The sequence below is a fragment of the Alosa alosa genome, chromosome 14 (genome assembly GCF_017589495.1).
Source record: "Alosa alosa isolate M-15738 ecotype Scorff River chromosome 14, AALO_Geno_1.1, whole genome shotgun sequence".
Taxonomy (NCBI): domain Eukaryota; kingdom Metazoa; phylum Chordata; class Actinopteri; order Clupeiformes; family Clupeidae; genus Alosa; species Alosa alosa.
Window position 1 is genome coordinate 24,083,763 of NC_063202.1, and position 22,027 is coordinate 24,105,789.

The following is a 22,027-nucleotide window of genomic DNA, read 5'->3' on the forward strand; positions in this document are numbered from 1 at the left end:
CAAATAAACAGATTTAACTCTTAGAAAAACCCAACGGGGTGAGAGTTTAGACTTTATTGTTTACATCTCTATGACAACGGACTTCCATCGGGCCTCAAGGATTTGGCGCCAGAAAACCCTTTTACTGCCACCTCTGGCTTGGAATACAAACGTTGAAAAGTCTCCAGAGGTTTGTAGTTGGCATAATGGCTGTGTTATTGTAGTAGCATTGTTATTGTAGTAGCAGTGCTATGGTTACATTCTTTGGCTATAGCCTATGCTCAAAGATTAAGAAAAGAGGCCTATGTAGCCTATACTTTTTAATTGTTAATAGATTTTATGAAGTTTTATTAAAGCAACATAGATGCTGAAATGAACTTGAGAAGAACAAACATTCAAAAATGCATGCATGGGAAAGTGCTTTTGGGGAACCAAACATCTATGGCACCAAAGGCTACTTTGGGGTCCAGCAGCAGAACTGGTGTCACTATCTGAAGCACACAAAGTTTCTGAGAGCTTTAGGAAGAGGCAGGCTGGGGAGCAGGTGAAGTCTCTGGCGACCAGCACATTCTCTGATTCGCTGACGGCACAAATGGCTCAAGATACGTGGGGTAGCTGAAAAGAGATAGTGTGAGAAAAGACCAAATTAATTATGCAGTTATTAATTCATTTAGTTATTGACTAAACAGTCATTTAGATAACCTCTCAGACATTTCTCTCTCTCTCTCTCTCTTCTCACACACACACTCTCTCTCACACACACAAACACACACACTCTCTATCTCTCTTCTCCTCACCCTCATACACAAGCAGAAAGCCTTCAGTGAGACTGCCGGGTGGCGCTGACTCAACAGGCCTCTTGAACTCCACGTTTCTCACGTTGGCGTCGGCCCCAAACTCCAGCAGGAGCTGCACAAGCTCAGTGCAGTCCCTCTCTGCAGCCATGTGTAGCGGTGTGTCCATCGCCGTGCCCAGCTGAACGTCTGCTCCTGCACAGTCAGGGGTGCAGACACACATGTGCTGCTAATGGACCTCTGTCATATGGTCTCTGCCATAGACAACTGTGTCACATGATTAGTTCTATTATTGTTTTTATTTGCCATGCAGCCAAGTAATACAACCCCAAAACAGAAAAAGTTGGGACATTGTGTAAAATGTGAATAAAAACAGAATGCAATAATCTGAAAATCTCTTAAACTCATATTTAGTTGCAAAAAGGACAAAGGCAACATATCCAATGTTGAAAATGACAAATTTGACTATTTCATGGAAAATATGTTAATTTTGGATTTGATACCAACATGTTTAAAAAAAAGTTGGGACGGGGGTAACAAAATGCTGGAAAAGTTCTTTGCAAACAAAGATCTTTGCAAACAAGGGAAAGAGCTGAAAAATAAATTGAATGACTGTGGTCTTTTGGACCTCAAATGGCACTGCATCAACACCCGATCTGTTTCCAGTCATTGTATGAGCTCAGGAAAACCTTTGATAACTATTGTCTATGTGCACAGTGTGTCTCAGGAAAACCTTTGTGTCTCAGGAAAACCTTTGATAACTATGTGTCTATGTGCTCAATTCAAAAATTGCAGCCAAAATTGTAACAGCCAAAACAGCCAAAATTGTATTGAGACGTCATACAGAAAATACCACAGTCTTATCTGGGCCTGAGCTTGTTTAAAATGGACTGAGGTAACATGGGAGAAGGTCCTGTGGTTAGACCAATCAAAATGTTCCATTCTTTTTGGAAATCATGGACTCATCTGGGCTAAAGAGGAGAGGGGCTATCCAAGTATCCAACCTATCCAACTTGTTCATAGTGCTCAGTTCGAAACCCAACATCTATGATGGTGTGAAGGAGCATTAGTGCCTACAGCATGGGCATCTTGCACATTTTGCAAAGCACAATCAATTCTGAATGATGTATACAGGTTTTGAGCAACATATACTGCCATCCAGGCAATGACTTTTCCAGGGAAGACCTTGAATATTTCAGGAAAACAATTCCAAAATGAATTCTGCACATATATGTAAATAGTATTTCTCTATAGAGGAAGAGTCCAGGTGCTAAGGTGGACTGCCTGCAGTCCAGATTTGTCAAATTAGGTGCATAATGGAATGAAAATCATGACTAAGAATACCCCATACATACTGTTGAGCAACTGAAATCCTATATAGGGGAGTAATGGGAAAACATTTCATTTTCAAAACTCAATATGATCTCCTCAGTTCCTAAACATTTACAGAATGTTGTTAAATGAAGAGGTGAAGCAGCACAGTGTTTTAAACAAGCTATAATGCTCCCGTCCCAACTTTTTTTGAAACATGTTAACAAATTAAAAATTAACATATATTTTTCATGAAATAGTCAAACATTTTATTTTCAACATTTGATATGTCGTCTATGTCCTATTTGCTGCTAAATATGGGTTTATGAGGCTTGTATATTATCACATTCTGTTTTTATGCATTTTATGAAATGTCCCAACTTTTTCTGTTTTGTTGTGCTATCTCAACACAAAATATGACTATTTGCTCTGATCACTGAAACAACACAAAGGACACATGAGAAGTCTCATACAGTGAGACTCACTCAGTGACGTGAGAGAGGTGCATTGTGGGATCACGGGTGCCATATACCTGCATCCAGCAGTCTCTTGGCACACAAGGGGTGCCTAGTACGGCATGAGGTGTAGAGAGGTGTCCCGCTGGCAGGCAGGTCCATGTCCACATCCGCCCCCCAGGTAATCAGGGCTTCCACACACTTAATGTGGCCTGCAGGGGCACAAACCATCCCTGTCAGTGGGCACTTTAAATATTCCTCATTACTTCACAGCAGTCCCACTAACACAAAAGTATTGATCTATTCAGCATCTCTATGGAGACTTCTAGATCTTTGATGGAGACTGTTTACATTGTCTCTATGGCAACCTTATTCATTCTCTCCACACTGATTGGCTGCTGAACTGTGAACCTTACTGCCACTGCTGGCTGGACAATGGTTTCTGACTGTTGCCAGGGAAATAAACCAAAATGGCCTGCTGCAATAAAGATGGTAAGCTGTCCTATTGAGGGTCTTGTAGGTTGTATTTACACTAGGCATGACACAATGCACAAATCACAAGTGAATCTTTGTAGTGCAAGTGAGTGTGTGTGAGAGTGAGTTTGTGTGTGTGTGTGTGTGGTGTATGCGCATGTGTGTGTGTGTGTCCACGTGCACACCTGTGATCAGGCACAGACGCACCTCATCATTAGCATCCAGCTGTTCAGCAGCTGAAGCAGAAAGGCTATCGACCTTCCTGGGCCACAGGAGAGCTGATCGACCACCCCCCCACCACCACCACACACAACCACAGTCCACCCCCATCCATTAGCAGAGCAGGACTTCATGAATGCCACCTGAGGCCACCCACTCTCTATTAAGAGCCACCACTGCTCAATCCATCTCCATTACTGCCTTTAAGTGTATGGGGATGGTCAGGTCTTTAAGTGTATGGGGATGGTCAGGTCTTTAAGTGTATGGGGATGGTCAGGTCTTGAATATATGGAGCACGGATGTGTTGGGATGTATACTACAGAGGATCATAGGCACATAACGTTATCTAGCGCAGTTAGGACAGGATGGATGGCTTAATGAGTGACCTCTGCTGGGATCATCCCGATGATGTGTGTGTGTGTGTGTGTGTGTGTGTGTGTGTGCTGTGTGCGTTTGGGTCAGGATGCATTAAGAGCCTGTTTGTCCACAAGAGTTATGTTTGGGCCTGGGGGAGAGGCTCTCCATTAAGGCGGATGAAAGACTAAGTGGTGTTCTCTTGACAAGTCCATTCTTATTGATTAAGTTCTGTTCATTCATTTAAACATTTACTTGGAAAAGGAATTATACACAAGGGGAAGAGGAGGAATTCAAATCTTGGCTCACTGGCACTAGCCCTAGATAAACTTTGCATTTGTACCATCAGGGGAGACCCACAGACAAATACTGCAGTTGCTTGTGGTGTTTTTTAGCTACTGTAACTCAAGTTCTTTGTCACACACATAGCCTACACTTCCAGTGACCTCTGACCTCAGCATTTCACCTGTCCTACCGTGACAAGCAGTGAGCACTAGGAGCAGGTGTAATGGGCAGCAGCAGTTTTGAGGAGCAGTTGAGGATTTGCTCAAGAGCATTCCAGTCGTGACTCAGTGAGAGACTAGCACTGTCCATTCCCTCTCACATTTCTCCTGCCAGTCCAGTGGATTGAACTAGTGACCTTTCAATCACACAGGTGCACATCTCTAAGCATTTTCAGCTAATGCAGAAGCTAAAAATGATCAATTTGGCCTGTATATGTGTCTTGTGGAGTGTGAGTGTATGGGTTGTGTTTGTGTGTTTGTGTACGGGGTGTGTGAGACATACCTCGGGCACATGCCTCATGAAGGGGGGAGGGCTGACAGGTGGCGGCGGCCTGGGGTCTTGCCCCGCTCTCCAGGAGGGACTCCGCACATCCCACACTGCCCACAATGACCGAGTTCAACAGGGGCGTAACGCCATCTATGGTGCTCAAATTCACCTGCACGCAAACACATCATACATACACACATACAGAACATGTAATACACAGATCACAGAAAGATCACAGACACACACACACACACACACACACACATCAACAAAAATAAAAATCTTCATCGACAAAAATAATTATCCATACACACATCGCCTGTGGAAATGCGTGCATTTCCTTTAAACAATGTGTTTGTATGAGGACTAACATTAGCACCAGCATCAATGAGGGCCCGTGCACAGGAAACATGGTTGCCAATACAGGCTTCATGAAGAGGGCTCACGTGGTCTATCGTCAGGGCATTCACACTGTGACCCTGTGGAAAGGCGCGTGCACACACACACACACACAAACACATTCACACATACACACACGCACACATGCATGCACGCACACACACACAAACACACACACACACACACACACACACACAGACACACACACACACACACACACACACACACACACACACACACACACACACACACACAAACAGAGTAATTGTCAGTAAGAGTAAAACTGGCTGTCCTGTAAATGTTTTTTGAATGATTACAACATGGTACAGGTATACATTGAAGCTTCCCTAGGGGTTAAAATTGTGAAATGTTTTGAAAACATACTGTATCTATTTGCAAAATAATATATTTTGCTGGTCATTAAACTTCTACTTCTTGTCAGTGATCCACAGGACCTATAGGATAATTATTATTATTGTCATTGTGTTTTTGTTGTTGTAATTGTCGTGCCTTTGTTGTCTTACCTGAAAGATGAGGGTCTTAAGACAGAGCAGTCTTCCGTGATAGGCTGCGTCATGGAGGGGTGTCCTATCTACCCATGGCCCTGCAACGCAAATCAGTGTCATCACTTGTACTTGCACACCTCACACAGGGGCCCTAACTTAGTTTTATGTTACAACACAGTCCAGTGTTGTAGTCAAGTCACTATGCCTCGTGTCCGAGTCCAGGTTCGAGTCTCCAGTGTTCAAGTCCGAGTCAAGTCCAAGTCATTAAAAAAAAATCCAAGTCAAGTCTGAGTTGAGTCCACTACTCATCCGAGTCAAGTCCGAGTCGAGTCACTATTAAATGCAAAACTGACAACCTTCGGGGCATTCATGTCTCCAGGCATTTGGCGCCATTAAAGTTAACGTCCATTATTGTAGGAACATGGCGTGACACTCCATTGCACTAATATTACAGTTTTTCTCGATTGCTTTTACCTGCTTAAGTAAACAGGAACCCACTTGATCTTCATGACTACATTCTTTGCACAGCAGAATTCATCTCTTGCGAATGTGTTCACACATTTTCATTGGGTTCACACATTTCTCACACCCTTTTGCAAAACAGTTAACACAGGTGTGTTAAGCCCTAAACTCTATTGGTTTTCCCATGCTAAACAAAAGGAAAACATCTTTTCACAGGTGGTATAGATTCCATGCATAAGTCTGAATCTCTGATACACCTGTGTGAAACTCAATTGCACAATTCTTCAATCAGCAATCATTTATTATACATAAGAGATGTCTGTTCTGTGTTGCTATTTGCAAGTTTGGATCTAATGCACATTTGACAAAGTACTGTATTGCCTATTTGGTGGAGAAAACCATACAAAAGGTCTTTACAGTAGGTTTATTTCAATGAAAGTTGTAGTTCAAGGACATTTACAGTATCTTGCTATAGTGTTTTGCTGTATGTCTTACATGTCAATGACAGTTACATCTTGGGAGGAATGAATAAATTATTTTTTTATTCAGTACATTTTGTCTTTTCACAGATTTTTTCTGATACCAGAAAAATGAGAAAGTAATGGAACAGACATAGCAAAAATGCTCATTTTGAGAACTAGATTTTGCATTTTGTTGTCAAGTGTGTAATGATTGATTAAAGAATGTTTTTGAATTGGCAACAAGTTGTAGTGTTTGAAGGCAAGATTTGCTTTTGCTGCATGTTTTAAGTGTTTTGAGAGAGCAACAGCCTTTTGCAAGCAAAATGTGTCATTTTGTCCAGAGTGCTTTTGTTCAGACACGGGTGTTAACTGTTTTGAGAACGTGATGTCACAGTTGACACAGGTATCAAAACGATCGAGAAAAACTGTAATACTAAAAATAATTTAGATATTAAAATCCTATACCAAATAATATTCTAATGACATATTGGTCTGAATGTACGAGTCCGAGTCCAAGTTCGAGTCATTCAGTGCTCAAGTCCAAGTCAAGTCACGAGTCTCTAAATTTATCTCATGACTTGGACTGGACTCGAGTACTACAACACACACACACACACACACACACACCATTGCAGTAAGAAAGTAAGGCCCCCTCTTGTGTATGCCCCTTCCAAAAACACCCTGTCTCTGTGTAAAGGCCCTGATCTGGTGGGGATGTGGCAGATTCACAGCAAATAGGTTTCAATGTCAATGAGCAGTGCTGACCAGTGAGGACTTGATTTGGGTCTGCATGGGTCCAAGTACACACCTGAGTCGATCTCCATAATGCCCGCCGTGGCGTTCCACACATCCTTGTCATCGTCATCACCTGCCTTCATCCCTTTATTACTGCCAAACCAGCTGCACACACAGGACAAGGAACACCTTGTCTCTGGCTTTGGCTCCACCAAACTCTCTGGATCATATGTCTAGCAGCACTTCACTCTAAACCTGGACTCAGGTAAGTATATTTACAATCTGACCTCAGCAAACAAATAGCTTGTATATTTCAAAACACAAGGTTCTATAACATATGCTTACCCTTGCAATCCATATGCTCAGACAGCTGACCTGCACTATTCTGACAAGTCTCCTTTTGCAGAAACAAGAGAACTTACACCTCCTGTAGGCTATGCCTGGAAGTTCTGGATAGAATATATTGACAACTTGTGTTTACTCTGTTGGTGTAGGACTAGACCTACTCTGTAAGAGCTGTAGACATTATTTCTATAATAAAGGAGATTTAGAAATGTAGCTCTACTGCTTAAATGACTGCTGTGTTCAGTTTATATAGGCCTATTAAGAAAATATCTAAAATATACGTCAAAACGTTATATAAAATATATAAATATAAAAATATATGTCAAAACTTGACTTGACAACCAACCCATGTGCGATCTCCCCTTTGACAGCCAGTCTAGTCAAGTTTATGTTGGGGACGTGTGTTTAACAGCTACCGTTCTAGTCCTAGCGTAGCAGACTGAGTTTATTTTGGTATCTCAGTTTGCTCTGGCATATACCAACGGGGCATGACACTGATCTGGGCTTTCATACAACTGCTCCAAGGTTCAGATTGGCCGTGCGCTCTGGTGACCGACTGCTCACGCAATAGGGAGAACGCTAGGAGGGCGCAGGAGCATCATGGTTCCGTTCTATAAATAACCTGGCCCTCTGGGCAGGCGCGCCCTCTACCGTTGCATGAGCGCTTGTGTGAGAACAAGGTGGGTTAACCTACTTAACCCATGTGCCTATCATAAGTTATGTTTTTAATGTCTACATTGACATAAGAATCACGTGAAATGAGATGTAATCTTATATGATGTATGATAAGATATATAAGCTCGCATCAAGACTATCAAGATCATTTTGTCATGATAAGTTTTAAGGAAAATGTGGGCTACTGCTGAATATCTTTGGAATATCCCATTAGTGGAAGTGTTGTCTTGTATAGCCTACATACAAACGCCCTATTTCCACAACAAGGGAGTGGCTAATAGGCTAAATAATTCTGCAAAGAAATTATCAAAGGGACGCAGACTGGTGCCTGCCAACTCACTCTGTCCTTGGCCAGAATCGTAGAACTCTGCGGATATTCTGGCCGCTTCTTTACGGTTCCCCCTGATTATATAGAAGTACGTCAGTAGGTTCAGCGTGATTCTGACGAAGAGCTTGAAGCAGAACAGCGCCAAGATGGTGAGGTAAACATTGGACAGCTGTGCCGCGAAGGGCTTGAACTCAGAGGATTCAGTCATGGCTCCGTGAATGGGACAAATGTTTGGAAATTGGGTGGGGGGAGCGGTTAGCAGCGGCGTCCAAAAGTCACCACCAGCCCTCAGAACTGGGTCAGTGGGTGTCTGTGCCTGGATTCCTGGTTCAGTGTTGTGACAGCACATTTCTTCTGTCCAGTAAGCACACGGTCTGGAATATAAATGTAACTAATTAAAGAACAGTCAGAGTCTTTAAACAAACAAACAAACAAAAAAAGCATTGAATGAATAGGGCACAGATTATTGAAACTGGGACAAAATGCTACACGCGTCATAGTGTATTGCCAGCAGATGGCAGTGTTGCTCTGGATATAAAGGCAAAGCCAACCATAGGATTATAGGCTAAGACAAATAACTAAGAAATGCCATATGAGTATTTTGATTAAATATGTACTTCTTTATTATTATCTTATGTATTTCTTATTATTATGAATAGCATGTCATAGCCTACATACATTATTTTTATTGATGGTGAATGGCTTTGTTATACAATTTTAAATATCTGCAACAAGGGAATAGGCTCAAGATGATAGAGATGAACCTTGACCACCAGAGTAGGCTACACAAGAGTCTACGAAGATTACTCAATCCTGTACTGTGTTATGGATATGCCCTTCTTTTACCATCTACTCAGTCGCTAAACAGCGCATGTGCAAAAAGTCTTCTTGCGCATAGAGCAGATGCGCATGCGCATTTTCGAATAATCTGGCGGGCGAAGTAGGTTAACATTTATATTCTGATTTTGTCTGCTCCTTAAATCAGCGTACGTTGTGTTTTTGGATATTTTGGAAATGGTTGAGGGCCCAGGCTGTACTTTGAACGGAGAAAAGATCCGCTCAAGGGTTCAGAAAGGACAACGTGTCAAGGAAATTCGTGGTGGAGCAACACCGACGTCGGTAAGTTACACAAGCAAGTTGTTATGCAGCCAACAACAAACAGGTTAGTCATATATCTATGCTAGCCACAACAACAACCGATCCACGATTTTATTGCTCACATTGTTCAGACAACACTGTGTAATTTACTCACGTTTTACCAAAGAATTTAATCACGCTCATATGTCTACAGGTAGTCAGGTAGGTAGATTGGCCTATGTCTACAGGAAGTCAGGTAGATTTACTCTAATATAGTAGTGCTATGCTCTCTCTCGTAAAGTGCATAACATAGGGTTCAAGTGACATTGTATTCGATTTTTTGAATGGAAGGAGCGGGCATTGGTCCTTTTACGATAGTTAGCTAATGTCGTTGCCTAACTTAGTATATTATAGACTAGCAAGCAAGCCTTTCGATCCCATGATCGAGGCCGCATGATCTGTTGTAACATGAAGGAATCTGTGTTTGTAGATAGGACATGTCAGAAGCTCGTACCAAGTCTTCGGTGGTTGCTCGTACACTGGGGTGGACACCTTGGGAAAAGAGTTGTTCCTGTACTTTGGAGAAAGGACGCTTAGGTAAGCTTGACTTGTTAACTGTTACTTTATGGAGCGCCAAATGTAACATGCCTTATTTCGTGGACAGAATGACTTTCGTGTGACGAAATACATATTCATTACGAAACCATGTTACATCGTAACGCCTTTTGTCCACGGAATGCACAAATTGGTTTGCATTGTGTCCACGAAACACTGAAGAGAGCACATCATTTCGTGGACGAAATTGACTGGTGGCCTTTTCCTTTCGTGGACATAATGCTGAATGCAGTATTCACTGTCGTAGACGAAATGTTTGGGCAAAAGTAATTATGTCTACGTAAATATGGAATGCACCTACACGCATCATTCTGTGCGTCCTATTTCAATTTCGTCCACAGAAGTATTGTGTTGTGTTACAGAAGGCATTCCGTCCACGCAATAGTAACTTAACAACTTATGAAATGCATTCAGTGACATATGCTTTCATTCTGTGGACGAAATGCATAATAGAATCACGTACAATACATTTCGTGAGTCAGCAGTTTACAAAATGAATTATGTGAATAATAACAAAATAAATAACAAATAACAAAACGGGTGGGTTCTGGGAGATGGCCTTGAAATACGGGAGAAACCCGGGAAAAACGGGAGTGTTGACAGGTATGCATTTCATTACGTGGACGAAACACGAAATCAGTTTTGTGACCTGCTGCAATACATTTCGTGAGTCAGCAGTTTACAGAATGAATTATGTGTCACGATCATTTCATTACGTGGACGAAATGCATAACAGAATCACGAAAACTGTTTTGTGACCTGCTGCAATACATTTCGTGAGTCAGCAGTTTGCCGAATGAATTAGCCAGTGGGTAGCCTACTAGGCTACCATTTAGGAGTGGCCACTTTAATCGCGCCTCCCGTTAGTCAGAGCTCCTTGAAACAAAGGAAAGCCCTTTATTTGGACGGGCAAGTAGGCATAGCGATTAGGCCTATTATGCGCGCACTCCAGCGAGACGATATAAACTAGACGATATAAACTTATTAGGCTATCCAATCGCTATACTGTTTTCATGAACATTACAGGAATCCACTTCTTGACTGTTTTAAATATCGTTGCTTAGCCTACCCACGAATTTGTCAGTATCACTTTGTAAAGGATGCCAAAATAACCTTTTTACATGGTTGTTTGTATGAAAATGTATTAGTATTTTCTCTCTGTTTAATATGCCATGTATGAAAAATTTGATGTCAGCTGACCGTCGAACGCGTGTTTTGGTTAGGAGTGACTTTCATTGCACTTTGTTTAAATGGAGGCGCGGGGAGAGCGCTCGCCCCCGAGAGTTACCTGTGCGAAGCCGGCTGGTATATGGAGTAACGCGCGTTAGAGGCCTTGCATGCTGAACGTATACCGTGACTCTTTCTCGCTATCTGCGATCATCATTTTTTCCCAAAGTCATTGGATTACAGCAAGCAAAGGAGCATTTTTCCTAATGTGCGTGTTTTGGTGAGATTGCGTTTCGCAACCGTATTGGGGAACGACCTCTCAACAGACTGTAAGCGCAACAACTCTTTCTTATTCCGGGGATCACGTTTGTGTTTTGGACTGATTGAATCATCTGCTTGATGTCGGGACTATTGGGCACTGAACTTTGGGGGGCATTTGTTCGTGCATTGTGAAACTTTGTTGTTAATTGTGTCGGGCCTTCAGTTGCGCGCCGAGTGGCTGCGAGTTCGTTCATTAAAATACAAAGTGAATCAATCTCATATGTTTGGGTTTCACTGAGGTCTTCGTCTGCATTGAGCTAGAATCATTTCCTGCTTGTTATATCCGCCCGTAACCTTAAATGCGTAGTGGCAATCAGTTCTTTTGAATAAGGGCGATTTGTTACAACTTGCACAGACACGCATAGACTTTGAATGATCACTCACAGCCTATCCCTACCACCTAGGCTAATGTTATGCCTCTATATTTGATGAATTAAGAAGTAGGCCTATGCATTGATCAGGGAAACATTTAGTTTATTTTTCTTTCGGTCCACGGTTCCAGCAGTTGTGCCGCAAAATTAACAGACAGAAGCACCGGACATAGACCTAATCTAGCCTAAATGCGTGGTCCAGTGGACCAGCAATCTACTCGTCGAAGAGGCTTATAGTTTGAAGATCATAGACCATAGATAATTCAGAGAAAGCCTAAGCAGTTGCTTTTCGCCGGACCCTAGGCTAGGTCCAACACGGCCTGGCACCGGTTTGCGGATTGCCAATCACACTGCCGTTGCAAAGCCTCTGAATGCAGCCAGTTGTCCCGTTTACCGGCAATGCTACAGCGGACTTAAGCTGCCACCTCGTGGCGAAAAGTTGCAATACATTTCACGCAGCTCTGTGAATAACGGGAGGCGCGAGTGCCACTTCTAAATAAGACCCACTGGCTAATTCATTCCGCAAACTGCTGACTCACGAAATGTATTTTAGCAGGTTACAAAACTGATTTCGTGATTCTCTTATGCATTTCGTCCACGTAATAAAATGATCGTGACACATAATTCATTCCGTAAACTGCTGACTCACGAAATGAATTGTAGCAGCTCACAAAGCTGATTTCGTGATTGTCTTATTCATTTCGTCCACGTAATAAAATGATCGTGACACATAATTCATTCCGTAAACTGCTGACTCACGAAATGTATTGTAACAAAACTGATTTCGTGATTCTATTATGCATTTCGTCCACAGAATGGAAGCATATGTCACTGAATGCATTTCGTAAGTTAAGTTATGTGTGTTGGAGGAAGCTTCTCCAACACACATATTGCACACTGCCCTCTCCCCACATACACAGCACACTATCCCATCTCCCCTGTCATCCCCCCAACACACACACCAAGACCCCTGGCAGTTAGGTTAGCCCCCTTGAGCCGTGGATCTGCCCAAGGTTTCTTCCTTGGTAAGGGAGTTTTCCTTGCCCTGTTGCTCTTGGGTGCTCCTTGTTGGTGCCCCCACCCAATCCCAATCCTCCCCACCTTTTTTTATGCAGCCCTTGCCACTTAATCTACTAAACCCCTCTTCTACTGCACCCCCCATTAATGCACAAATAGGCTGACACCAGACATAATTTCACTGCATTTCTTACTTCCAGTAACTATATGCATGTGACAATAAACTTCCTTGTATCCTTGTAAGTTACTATTGCGTGGACGGAATGCCTTCTGTAACACAACACAATACTTTTGTGGACGAAATTGAAAGAATGATGCATTCCGTATTTACGTAGACAGAATTACTTTTGACCAAAAAAAAGAGTTTATTTTGTCTACGACAGTGAATACTGCATTCAGCATTATGTCCACGAAAGGAAAAGGCCACCAGTCAATTTCGTCCATGAAATGATGTGCTCTCTTAGTGTTTCGTGGACACAATGCAAACCAATTTGTGCATTCCGTGGACAAAAGGCGTTATGATGTAACATGGTTTCGTAATGAATATATGTATTTCGTCACACGAAAGTCATTCTGTCCACGAAATAAGGCATGTTACATTTGGCGCCCCATATCACCTTTCCTCGGCGTTCTGAAATATCATTGTTTGCACGGTTTAGAGCTTATGCTATGACAACATTATAAGCATGCAGAACGTGTACCTGATTTGTAATCTTAAATTATTTAATGATCTAGAGCAAGGGCAACACTGCATGTTTGTATTGACTGAATTGCCTTCTGCAGGGTTCACTTCGGCATGAACGGTTCTATGCGGATCAATCCAACAGAGAGGAAGGACCAGAGGGGTTCTCTGCCTGTGCTGGTGGTCCAGCTCACCAATGACTGCATCTGCTTCTTTGACTCCACAGTGGACATCAGGTAGCCTAGCGACAGCTAACACATACTTATCCTTCAGTGTGTAGATCTGTCCTCTAGTGTGTGTTCTGCAATGCAGCCTACAGAACCGGGGAGCAGCTCTCAGCTTGTGGTCCCGCGGGCATGTGATCTTTTTTTAACTATCACAACTTCACATTAACTGGAATAACGCTGAGCTTATAAGGGAAGGCATATCTGCTTGGGGCTGGCTGGGGTGTTTGGTTAACAGATACCTACGCTCACTCACAGATCAATACCTGCATCTGCACATTTAATGGAGTTTTCTCTTGGCCCCTGCTCTGAGCTCTGAAGTGCCTTGTTCTTCTTTTCCATGAAATTGATTTGTAGTGAGACACACACACACACACTTTTTAATTAAAGCAATGATTTGTGGAATTGTAGGCTTGTCAAATGACCAATTAACTAGCCTGACGACGAGACAGACAGACATTTAAATGTTCGGTTGTCTTTCAAATTCCCTCTGCATGCAATCGGACAGCGCTGAGTCCCATGCGTTTTCCCACCAGCGGAGCTAGTTGGCTAGTTCAAACTTTTGCCATCTTAAAACAAGCTTAACTCACACTGTTGGCCAACAGCAACATCCATCTTCTTTGTTTTCAAGTAGCAGGGAATTCAAGCCAAACCGTTGCAACTCTTCCATCATTCATTATGTTAAGCCTGCCTAACGACTCTATACACGATTTGATTGGCCTGATAGAAGTTTAATTTTTCGAGCTCACAAGCCAACGGAGAGTTGCTAGACTAGCCCTGGCAGCAAATTCAATTTGCTGCGCTAGGGTGCGTCTAGATTTCTAGGCTACCAATTAACAGGTGTCTTTGTGTTGTCCTGGTGGCTTTGTGGGTATGTGTCTGTCGGTCTTTGTGTGTATGTGTGTGTGTTTATTTGTGTGCATGTGTGTGTGTCGGCAGGCTTACAGCTGACTGTGAGCAGAGGGTGCATGCGATGGAGAGTCTGGACGTTTGCTCACAGAAGTTCAGTGCGTCCCGTGCGGAGGAGGCGATGAGAGCAGAGGGTGGCCGCATGCTCTGTGACGTTCTGCTGGACCAGGCTGTACTGCCCGGCGTGGGGAACATCATCAAGAACGAAGCACTCTTCGACAGTGGCCTTCATCCTGCTGTCAGGGTAGCCATCGCCACTTCTGTTCTGTCACCCAGGCGATATGATGAGTCTAGTGCTGCTGGATTTAGTTAGTATGGGGGGGGTGGCTACTCTTGCCACAGTCAGCACCCTTTCTCAGTGTTGTCCTCCAGGGCACTCTCTGTCATTGACACACACTTTCTTACACTTTTAACTAGCAGGAGTTAAAAAAAAAAAGATAGTGTTTTTTTTTTTTTTTTTGGGGGTGGTTCTGACAAACTCCTCTACTGACAATAGGACAATCTTTAACCACTTTCTACATAGATGAATCTATAAACACACACACAGATATGTAGCTCATTCAGATTCTTAATGTCATGTCACAGGTGTCCCAGCTGTCCAGTGAGCAAGTGCGCCATCTGGTCAAGATGACTCGGGACTTCACATTGCTGTTTTATAAGGTAGGCTTGGGTTTGGACTGGAGCTAGTAAACCTTCAAATCCAGTGATGACAATTGTTCATATTTTTGACATTTGATAAAAGTGGTGGTATGAGTCCAAGTAAGCGTAAGCTAGAGAAATGCAACATAATGTATAGCCTGTATTAGCTCTCCTTCATATCCAGGGTGTTTGATACTAGGACTTTGAAATCTGTGAGGACAGTATCCAAGAAAGTCAAAGACGATCCGCACACCAAAGAGCTCCCATTCACAGTGTTTATTAGTAGTGATGTATGGAGCCGTGCGGCTCTTCCTGAGGTTTGTCTTTGACTATCTTGGATACTGGTACGAGATCCTGCACCCATTAGGTGCAGGATGTGTGTGGCTTTGCCCCGCCTTCATCTGTGAGAACAGGCCTTCGGACATGTACACCATGCATGTATCATTGCTAGAGCTCCATTTTTTTATTTTATTTATTTATTTATTTATTTATGTTACATCCATGATGGCCGCGGGCTGTTTCTGTCTAGTGTCGGAAGACTGGCTCGGCCCTGTACAAGCATTACAAAGTCTACAAGCGTCCTCAGTGTGGCCAATGCAACAGGAGCATCACAGTCTGTCGCCTAGGCGATAACGGCAGGATGACTTACTACTGTCAGCACTGTCAGAAAGCTGACCCAAACCTATTGAACATCAGGTGAGGTATAGAAAATACACACACACACACACACACACACACAACATGCATGCAAAACACACACACATACACAGGCACATGCAGATCAATTTGTATTCACACAGATACATTCACATACATAATTCATTGTCTAACACACACTGGTACACACAGACACACATACTCTCTCTTTCTCTCTCTCTCTCAAACAGTCATGTACATACATAATTTACAGTCTACCACACACTTGCAGAGTCCCATTTGGGCAATGGCTTACTGATAATGAATGATGGGGGTAATAGCAGTGCATTGATTAAGTCATTAAAGTCTGACCCGGGGGTGGCCACCGCTCTGCGAGCAGTGTAGTCTGACCCGTGGGTGGCCCTGGTCTCGTTCTCCTAGAGGGTAGAGGGCCAAATAGAACCCTGTGTGTCCATGGGGGTACAGAAGGGTATTCAGGTCGTTCTTAGTTAGTGTGTTCAGATTGATATATGGGCTTTTGGGCCCCCACGGTCGACTTCCAGGCAGCGCTGCCTGGATGGGGTTAGGGTTAGGTATGGCAGCGCTGTCTTGAAGTCGACCGTCGAGCGTTCTGATCTGTGTGTTTTTTATCCTCCTCCTCCACCTGTTTCTTGTTTTGACCTCTTTCCTCCTCAAACCCCCAGCACCCCCTTATCCAGCCTCAGACATACCTGCTCAAGGTTAACTCCCCCTGTTAAAAGAGTTTGTTCTTACCTCTGCCTCTGTTTACTTCTGGGCCCATTAACTCACTCCGTGCTCTAGATTTGGACCAATTCAATAAAAACTCTAAAGTCTGAAAGAAAAGAATATCACTGAAGTCTGACAGGTTCTGCCTGATGGAGATCCATTTGTGCAATATCCTGCATCCATATTGCGGACTCTCGGGAACATTCTGGAATGGAACGGTGTGTTCTGGTCATTGCCCTGCAGTCCACTAGTGTCTGGCAGACAGACAGCTGCTCCATAGGCCCTTCTCTGCCAGCCCCATCAGCCTCTCTCTGGCTGGACAGTGTGTTAATTTATTCATTGTCCTCATTAAAACGTAATCTATTAAACTACTGCTTAAACGGGGGCTTTTGGCAGCAGTGCTTTTGGTTCAATCTAATTGTCATTTTTAAGGCTCTGTGGATATGGTGCTGAGAAGGCTCTGTGAACATAAGCATGTGGCAAGTCCTACCACAACACACACACCCAGAGCTGGGAGTGAAGTTGAAGTCCTACACACACACACACACACACACACAGAGAGCTGAGAGTGGAGTTGAAGTCCTACCACACACTGACACACACACACACAGAACTGAGAGTGGAAGACATTTTCTTGTACTTCAGCCAAAGTTATTGTTCAACACCCTAAAAATAGTCAGAATTGTTTTCCTGCCTGCTGATCTGGGGTGTGTGAGATGTGTGACACACGCACAGAATACACACAAATATTTATCTCACATACTGTACCTGTATACACACACATATTTCTCGCTAGCAGCACACACACATACACCGATGGATCTCACTGAATATTTCATTTGAAGTTTTGTCCTTGTTTATCACCCCATTTTTTCAACACCGTCGTGGTTTAGTGGTGATAAAGAGTCTCCATAGAGTGCTGATTTACCCATTAATAGTGTTCCATAAAGAAGTCACAACAGGGGTGAGAGATGTTGATGCTCTTCATTTTGGGCTTTTGCTCTGACACTTCAGTTTTAATCTCCAGTGTTAATGAATTTGTGAGTGCACAGATCTGTGACACATTACTTGTATTAACCAAGGCGTCTTTAATATGACACGTTGACTTTATTAATGTGTCGTCTTATGCCCGTTCTGCTCATTTTTAGTGTGTCTTCAAGCTTGCTTTTCAGAGATGTTCATTAATTTACGATTAATGGGTCATTGTTACAAGTGTCTACAGTACGCACTGCACTGATTGGACAGTGGACACAATTATCAATCAAGCTCTTCTGTACATTTCTAGCAAACTCCCCACCAGGAACACTCTGATTGGCTGGGCTTACCAGGGAGGTGGGACCAATGATCATGTAGCGAAGAAGGAGGAAGAGGAGTGGGCCTGTAACCTCTGCACCCTCATAAACCGACCAATCAGCAAGTCCTGTGAGGCATGCCTGACCCCACGACCTGAGGGTGAGTGCTGATTGGTCGGTTAGACTCAGAGCCCCACTGTCTGCCATGTTAAGCATTTTAGCTGTAACTTCCTTAAAAGACTCTCTTTCCAGACAATGTGAATTACCCCAAGGGAACCTCTTTAGAAATCTCTTTAGGTCCCATAACTGTTTAATATGCATACAATGGTGGTATGTAATTAGCCTAAAGCAGAAAAAAAACACGCTCTTAATTTTGCTGAGAAATATACCCTCAGTCTGGAATTGTTTAAATGTAGTACTAATCAGCAAGCTTCTGGGAATCCTTTAGGTGAGAATGGAAAAAGTGCTGTGTGAAACTCCGCAGAAAGCCCACAGTTAAGCACCACTCATGCACTTCAACTTTATGGGTTCTCACTAGAAACTTTTGCCAGTTCCGTTGTGTCTGGCTTAATACTATCAAATGACCCTGCCTTTGACCACATCAGATGACCCTGCCTTTGACAACATCTCACTGACTTGCACCTTTCCTGCTGTGTCCCCTATCTGCAGTTCCACCCCCTGGCCAGCAGGAGCAGTGTGATTCGTCAGCGTTCTCCCCGCACCTGATTAAGTACCCGTGCAACTCCTTCAGTAAGCCTGCCCAGGAGCTGAAGCTGAACCGCCGGGCTGCATTCGGCCACACCACCCTCGTCCTATCAGACCTCAGCACAGCGCCCTCTCCTGCCCGCACCACCACAGCGCCGCTTACCTGTAACGGCAGCCCAGCGCAGGGTACCGCGTGGTCAGGTAGCCATGGCAACGCCCTCAGGAGGGCAGGGTTGATGACCGGTGCGGACGGATCATACACCCAGCCGAGTAAGCGTGTGAGAACAGACAGCGGGTCGATTCTGGTCAGTCACACGGCGTCAAACTCCCAACACAGCCCCGTCAGGTGAGTGGATAAAATCAGTGAGCGTTCTTCACCTGAGTGATGAAGAAGGGTATCAAGATGAACATGGAGATAATGAAAGGGGCTGTATGTGTGCCTCAGCTATAGTCCACAAGACCAAATCCTAGTTTAGCTTTCCCTTGAGCACACAACTAGCGCACACAAATGAGCTGGACTACAGGAGACATTTTGCAGAGGTGGTGATGAGGAGGGGGGGGGGTGCTGCTGCTGCTTGTCTGTGTGCAGAGCTGTGATACTGTGTGATGACTCATTCCTAGTTGACCCAGCAAACTGAATGAACAAACAGATCAATTACCAAGTGAACAGACTGAATGTACGTATGAAAGCAGATGTCTTAATTCCGTTTCCTGTTCTGATGTCACCAGTGCGCCTCCAGCCAAACGGAAACAGGACGGCCACTCCTCTCCTCCCAGAATTCCTAGCTGTGCGTCTCACGGCCGGCCCTGCGTGCTGCGCGTGGTGAACAAAGATGGGGAGAACAGGGGACGACAGTTCTACTGCTGCGCTCTGCCGCGCGACACCAAGTGCAACTTCTTTGAGGTGAGTCTGGCCACGACCACAGAACTCCAGGTGACCAGGACCAGGAGAGACTGTAGGAATAGGACAGGATTAAAGACCAGGATCAGGAGAGACCGTAGAAATGGGGGGGACAGGATTAAAGTACAGAAAAGAAACACGCACACACACACCCCAAGCTCAGCCTACTAGCCAACTCCGACCAATTTCATTAGTCAGCTGTAGGGATGTACTTCTGGAGGATACCATGTCCAAAAGTTCCCCATTACAGCATTCTTATGGCCAACAGATCAAGTGCTATGGCTCGGATTCAGGCTTTGCCATGCTGCAGTAAAAAGCCCTAGAACAGATGCTCCTGCTGTTTGTGTTGATTTCTCCTGTGCTGTTCATGCTGCATACGCAGACTGTTGTGTGTATCAGACTGCGCCTCTGGCTCTTGGTGACTATTAATTTATTATTAGAGAGCAAAGGGTGCAGGGGTGTTCCTGGGTGTCTGATCCCTGTGCAGTACCAGTCAATGGCCCCTAGGGGGAACTGTGATCTCTCTTGCTTTGACATTCACATCAACCTACTTTGATTCACATCCGCTGCGTTCTGTTATCCCAGTTAAATATGGCGAGCACCTTTACCATCTCAGAGCTCCTACTGGGCCCTACCTGTGCATGCTCCAAAGCTCTTAGACTCTGTGGCTGAATAGGGACAGGAGTTTTTCTGACCGTGATTGGGGCTGAGACAGATGTGGATGTGGTCATCAGTGTCAGGGGAACAGACAGTCCTTCACCTCTATGTATCATCCCTGCAGCATGAGGATGTGACAAGGCTATCAATTTAGCTTTGTCTGGTCCTGTTGATACCTGAGGGGAGGAACCTCAGAAAAATGATGCAGTTTCAAAGACTGTATCGTAAAACAGACAAATGTGATCATTGTGGGGTTTCTCTCTGTAGCTTGTGTTGGAGTTCTCTCTGTAGCTTGTGTGGAGGTTAAACAGTTTCACCCTGTGGTCTCAGAGTACATCAAGCTCTGAGGAAGTATTTCGACATGGTTGACTAGAATAGGACAAGCAGCATATTTTGCGCTCTCTCACTAACACTCTCTACCTCCTCATCTCTTCCCTCCCCATGGTGGTGTGTTACCTCGTTCCCGGTCTCAGTGGGCAGACCTGCACTTCCCCACCTGTCAGCACGGGAAACGGAGCCTGATGAGGACGGTGCTGAAGCTGGGCCCCAACAACGGCCGCAACTTCTACACCTGCCCCATGAGGAAGGGTCAGCAGTGCGACTTCTTCCAGTGGGCAGAGAATGGGCCGGGAGTCGGCATCCTGCCTGGCTGCTAAGACAACACACACACACCAAAAAAGCACCTACAGAAAGGCATGGACAGTATGTTTGGCTGATATGACACACACACCCACACACACACAATCATCTACAGAAACATGGATGGACAGTATGATTCTTTCCTCCTTCCCACACACTCACGTTTTTGTTTGCGTGTTTTCTGTTTCAAATAATGCAATGATGTTAATTAATATTCTGCACTGTTATTTTAATCAGGAGGTGTCAATCTGACCGATCTTTGATGCCCTGGGCAGTTCAGAGCACACAGCGTGAGCTGCCATATCACAAGAGTAGCACACAAAGCTCCCGTTGGGACTTAGCACTGTTGGCTCCATTTAAAATGCCAAACTGAAGGGGCGCAGGGTGGAACGGCCCCTCGTGTAGTGGTCAGACCAGCGTGGTGGCAGGTTGTCATTCTGACAGAGCAAGACACACACACACACACACACTCAAATAGTCACACACATACAGTCTCACCCTTCATTGGCCTGACTGGCAATGTATGACGTGCTACTGGTTGAAAAAGGACAAGCTTACATACAGCATGAAAATTCTGCAAAACAAGGACACTTGACCCTCCTAAAATCCCTGGTGTGGTTTTGGATTCTGTGCAAACTCAGATCAGTGTAGTTTCAGGCTTTTCATCAACACACACACACACTTTTCACTGGACTGATTAGTCATTTGAGCTGTGCTACTGACTGAATGGAACACATGCTGGCAGACATGTGGGCTAGAGCCTAGGCTGCCTGGATGACAGGAGTGTGAAGGATGCAGGAGAAAGACCCTGCAAAGAACCCTCAACCGTCCCGAATATTAGCGGACTCTCAGACTGATCTGGCCCAGTGTGTGTGGGCCCTTGCCACACTCATTGCAGTTGCAATGGTATCCTGATGGAAGGCCATCCAGCCTTCTCTCTTTCAACCAAACATTGCTCAGGAAAGACGGGAGACTGTGTGTGTTTGAAATAATGAATAATGTAGCACCTCGAAATGACGCATCATCAGCGAGGCTCATCTGACAGCGCCCCGTCCTCTGGTTGACATATTTTAACCAAGTGCATAAATTCTGTACAATTCAGATCTCATACAAATAAAGCTGAAACTCATTAGATTACTTTTGCATTGGCTGACTGCTTT

The 22,027-nt window shown here is 44.2% G+C and overlaps 2 protein-coding genes across 6 annotated transcripts; one reads left to right on the forward strand and one right to left on the reverse strand.

The window, feature by feature from the left end:
* Window positions 1-25: 25 nt before the first annotated feature.
* asb5a (ankyrin repeat and SOCS box containing 5a) lies at window positions 26-8,572 on the reverse strand. Of its 2 annotated transcripts, XM_048263181.1 has the most exons (8): window positions 8,281-8,528; window positions 6,994-7,085; window positions 5,281-5,360; window positions 4,729-4,836; window positions 4,373-4,526; window positions 2,617-2,751; window positions 777-968; window positions 26-594 (listed from the first exon to the last, which is right to left on the reverse strand). In XM_048263181.1, exons 2-8 carry the CDS (start codon window positions 7,061-7,063, stop codon window positions 467-469), a joined length of 867 nt encoding a protein of 288 aa, XP_048119138.1. In that variant the 5' UTR covers window positions 7,064-7,085; window positions 8,281-8,528; the 3' UTR covers window positions 26-466. The 2 variants fall into 2 exon arrangements, with proteins under 2 accessions (XP_048119138.1, XP_048119137.1); XM_048263180.1 differs by lacking the exon at window positions 6,994-7,085 and having other exon boundaries at window positions 8,281-8,572.
* Window positions 7,103-22,004, forward strand: neil3 (nei-like DNA glycosylase 3). Of its 4 annotated transcripts, none has more exons than XM_048263176.1 (11): window positions 7,103-7,185; window positions 9,254-9,387; window positions 9,836-9,942; window positions 13,620-13,754; window positions 14,682-14,895; window positions 15,237-15,311; window positions 15,820-15,986; window positions 17,959-18,125; window positions 18,635-19,016; window positions 19,400-19,574; window positions 20,702-22,004. In XM_048263176.1, exons 2-11 carry the CDS (start codon window positions 9,283-9,285, stop codon window positions 20,882-20,884), a joined length of 1,710 nt encoding a protein of 569 aa, XP_048119133.1. In that variant the 5' UTR covers window positions 7,103-7,185; window positions 9,254-9,282; the 3' UTR covers window positions 20,885-22,004. The 4 variants fall into 4 exon arrangements, with proteins under 4 accessions (XP_048119133.1, XP_048119135.1, XP_048119134.1 ...); XM_048263178.1 differs by lacking the exon at window positions 7,103-7,185 and adding an exon at window positions 7,925-7,945; XM_048263177.1 differs by lacking the exon at window positions 7,103-7,185 and adding an exon at window positions 8,599-8,629.
* Window positions 22,005-22,027: the final 23 nt, after the last annotated feature.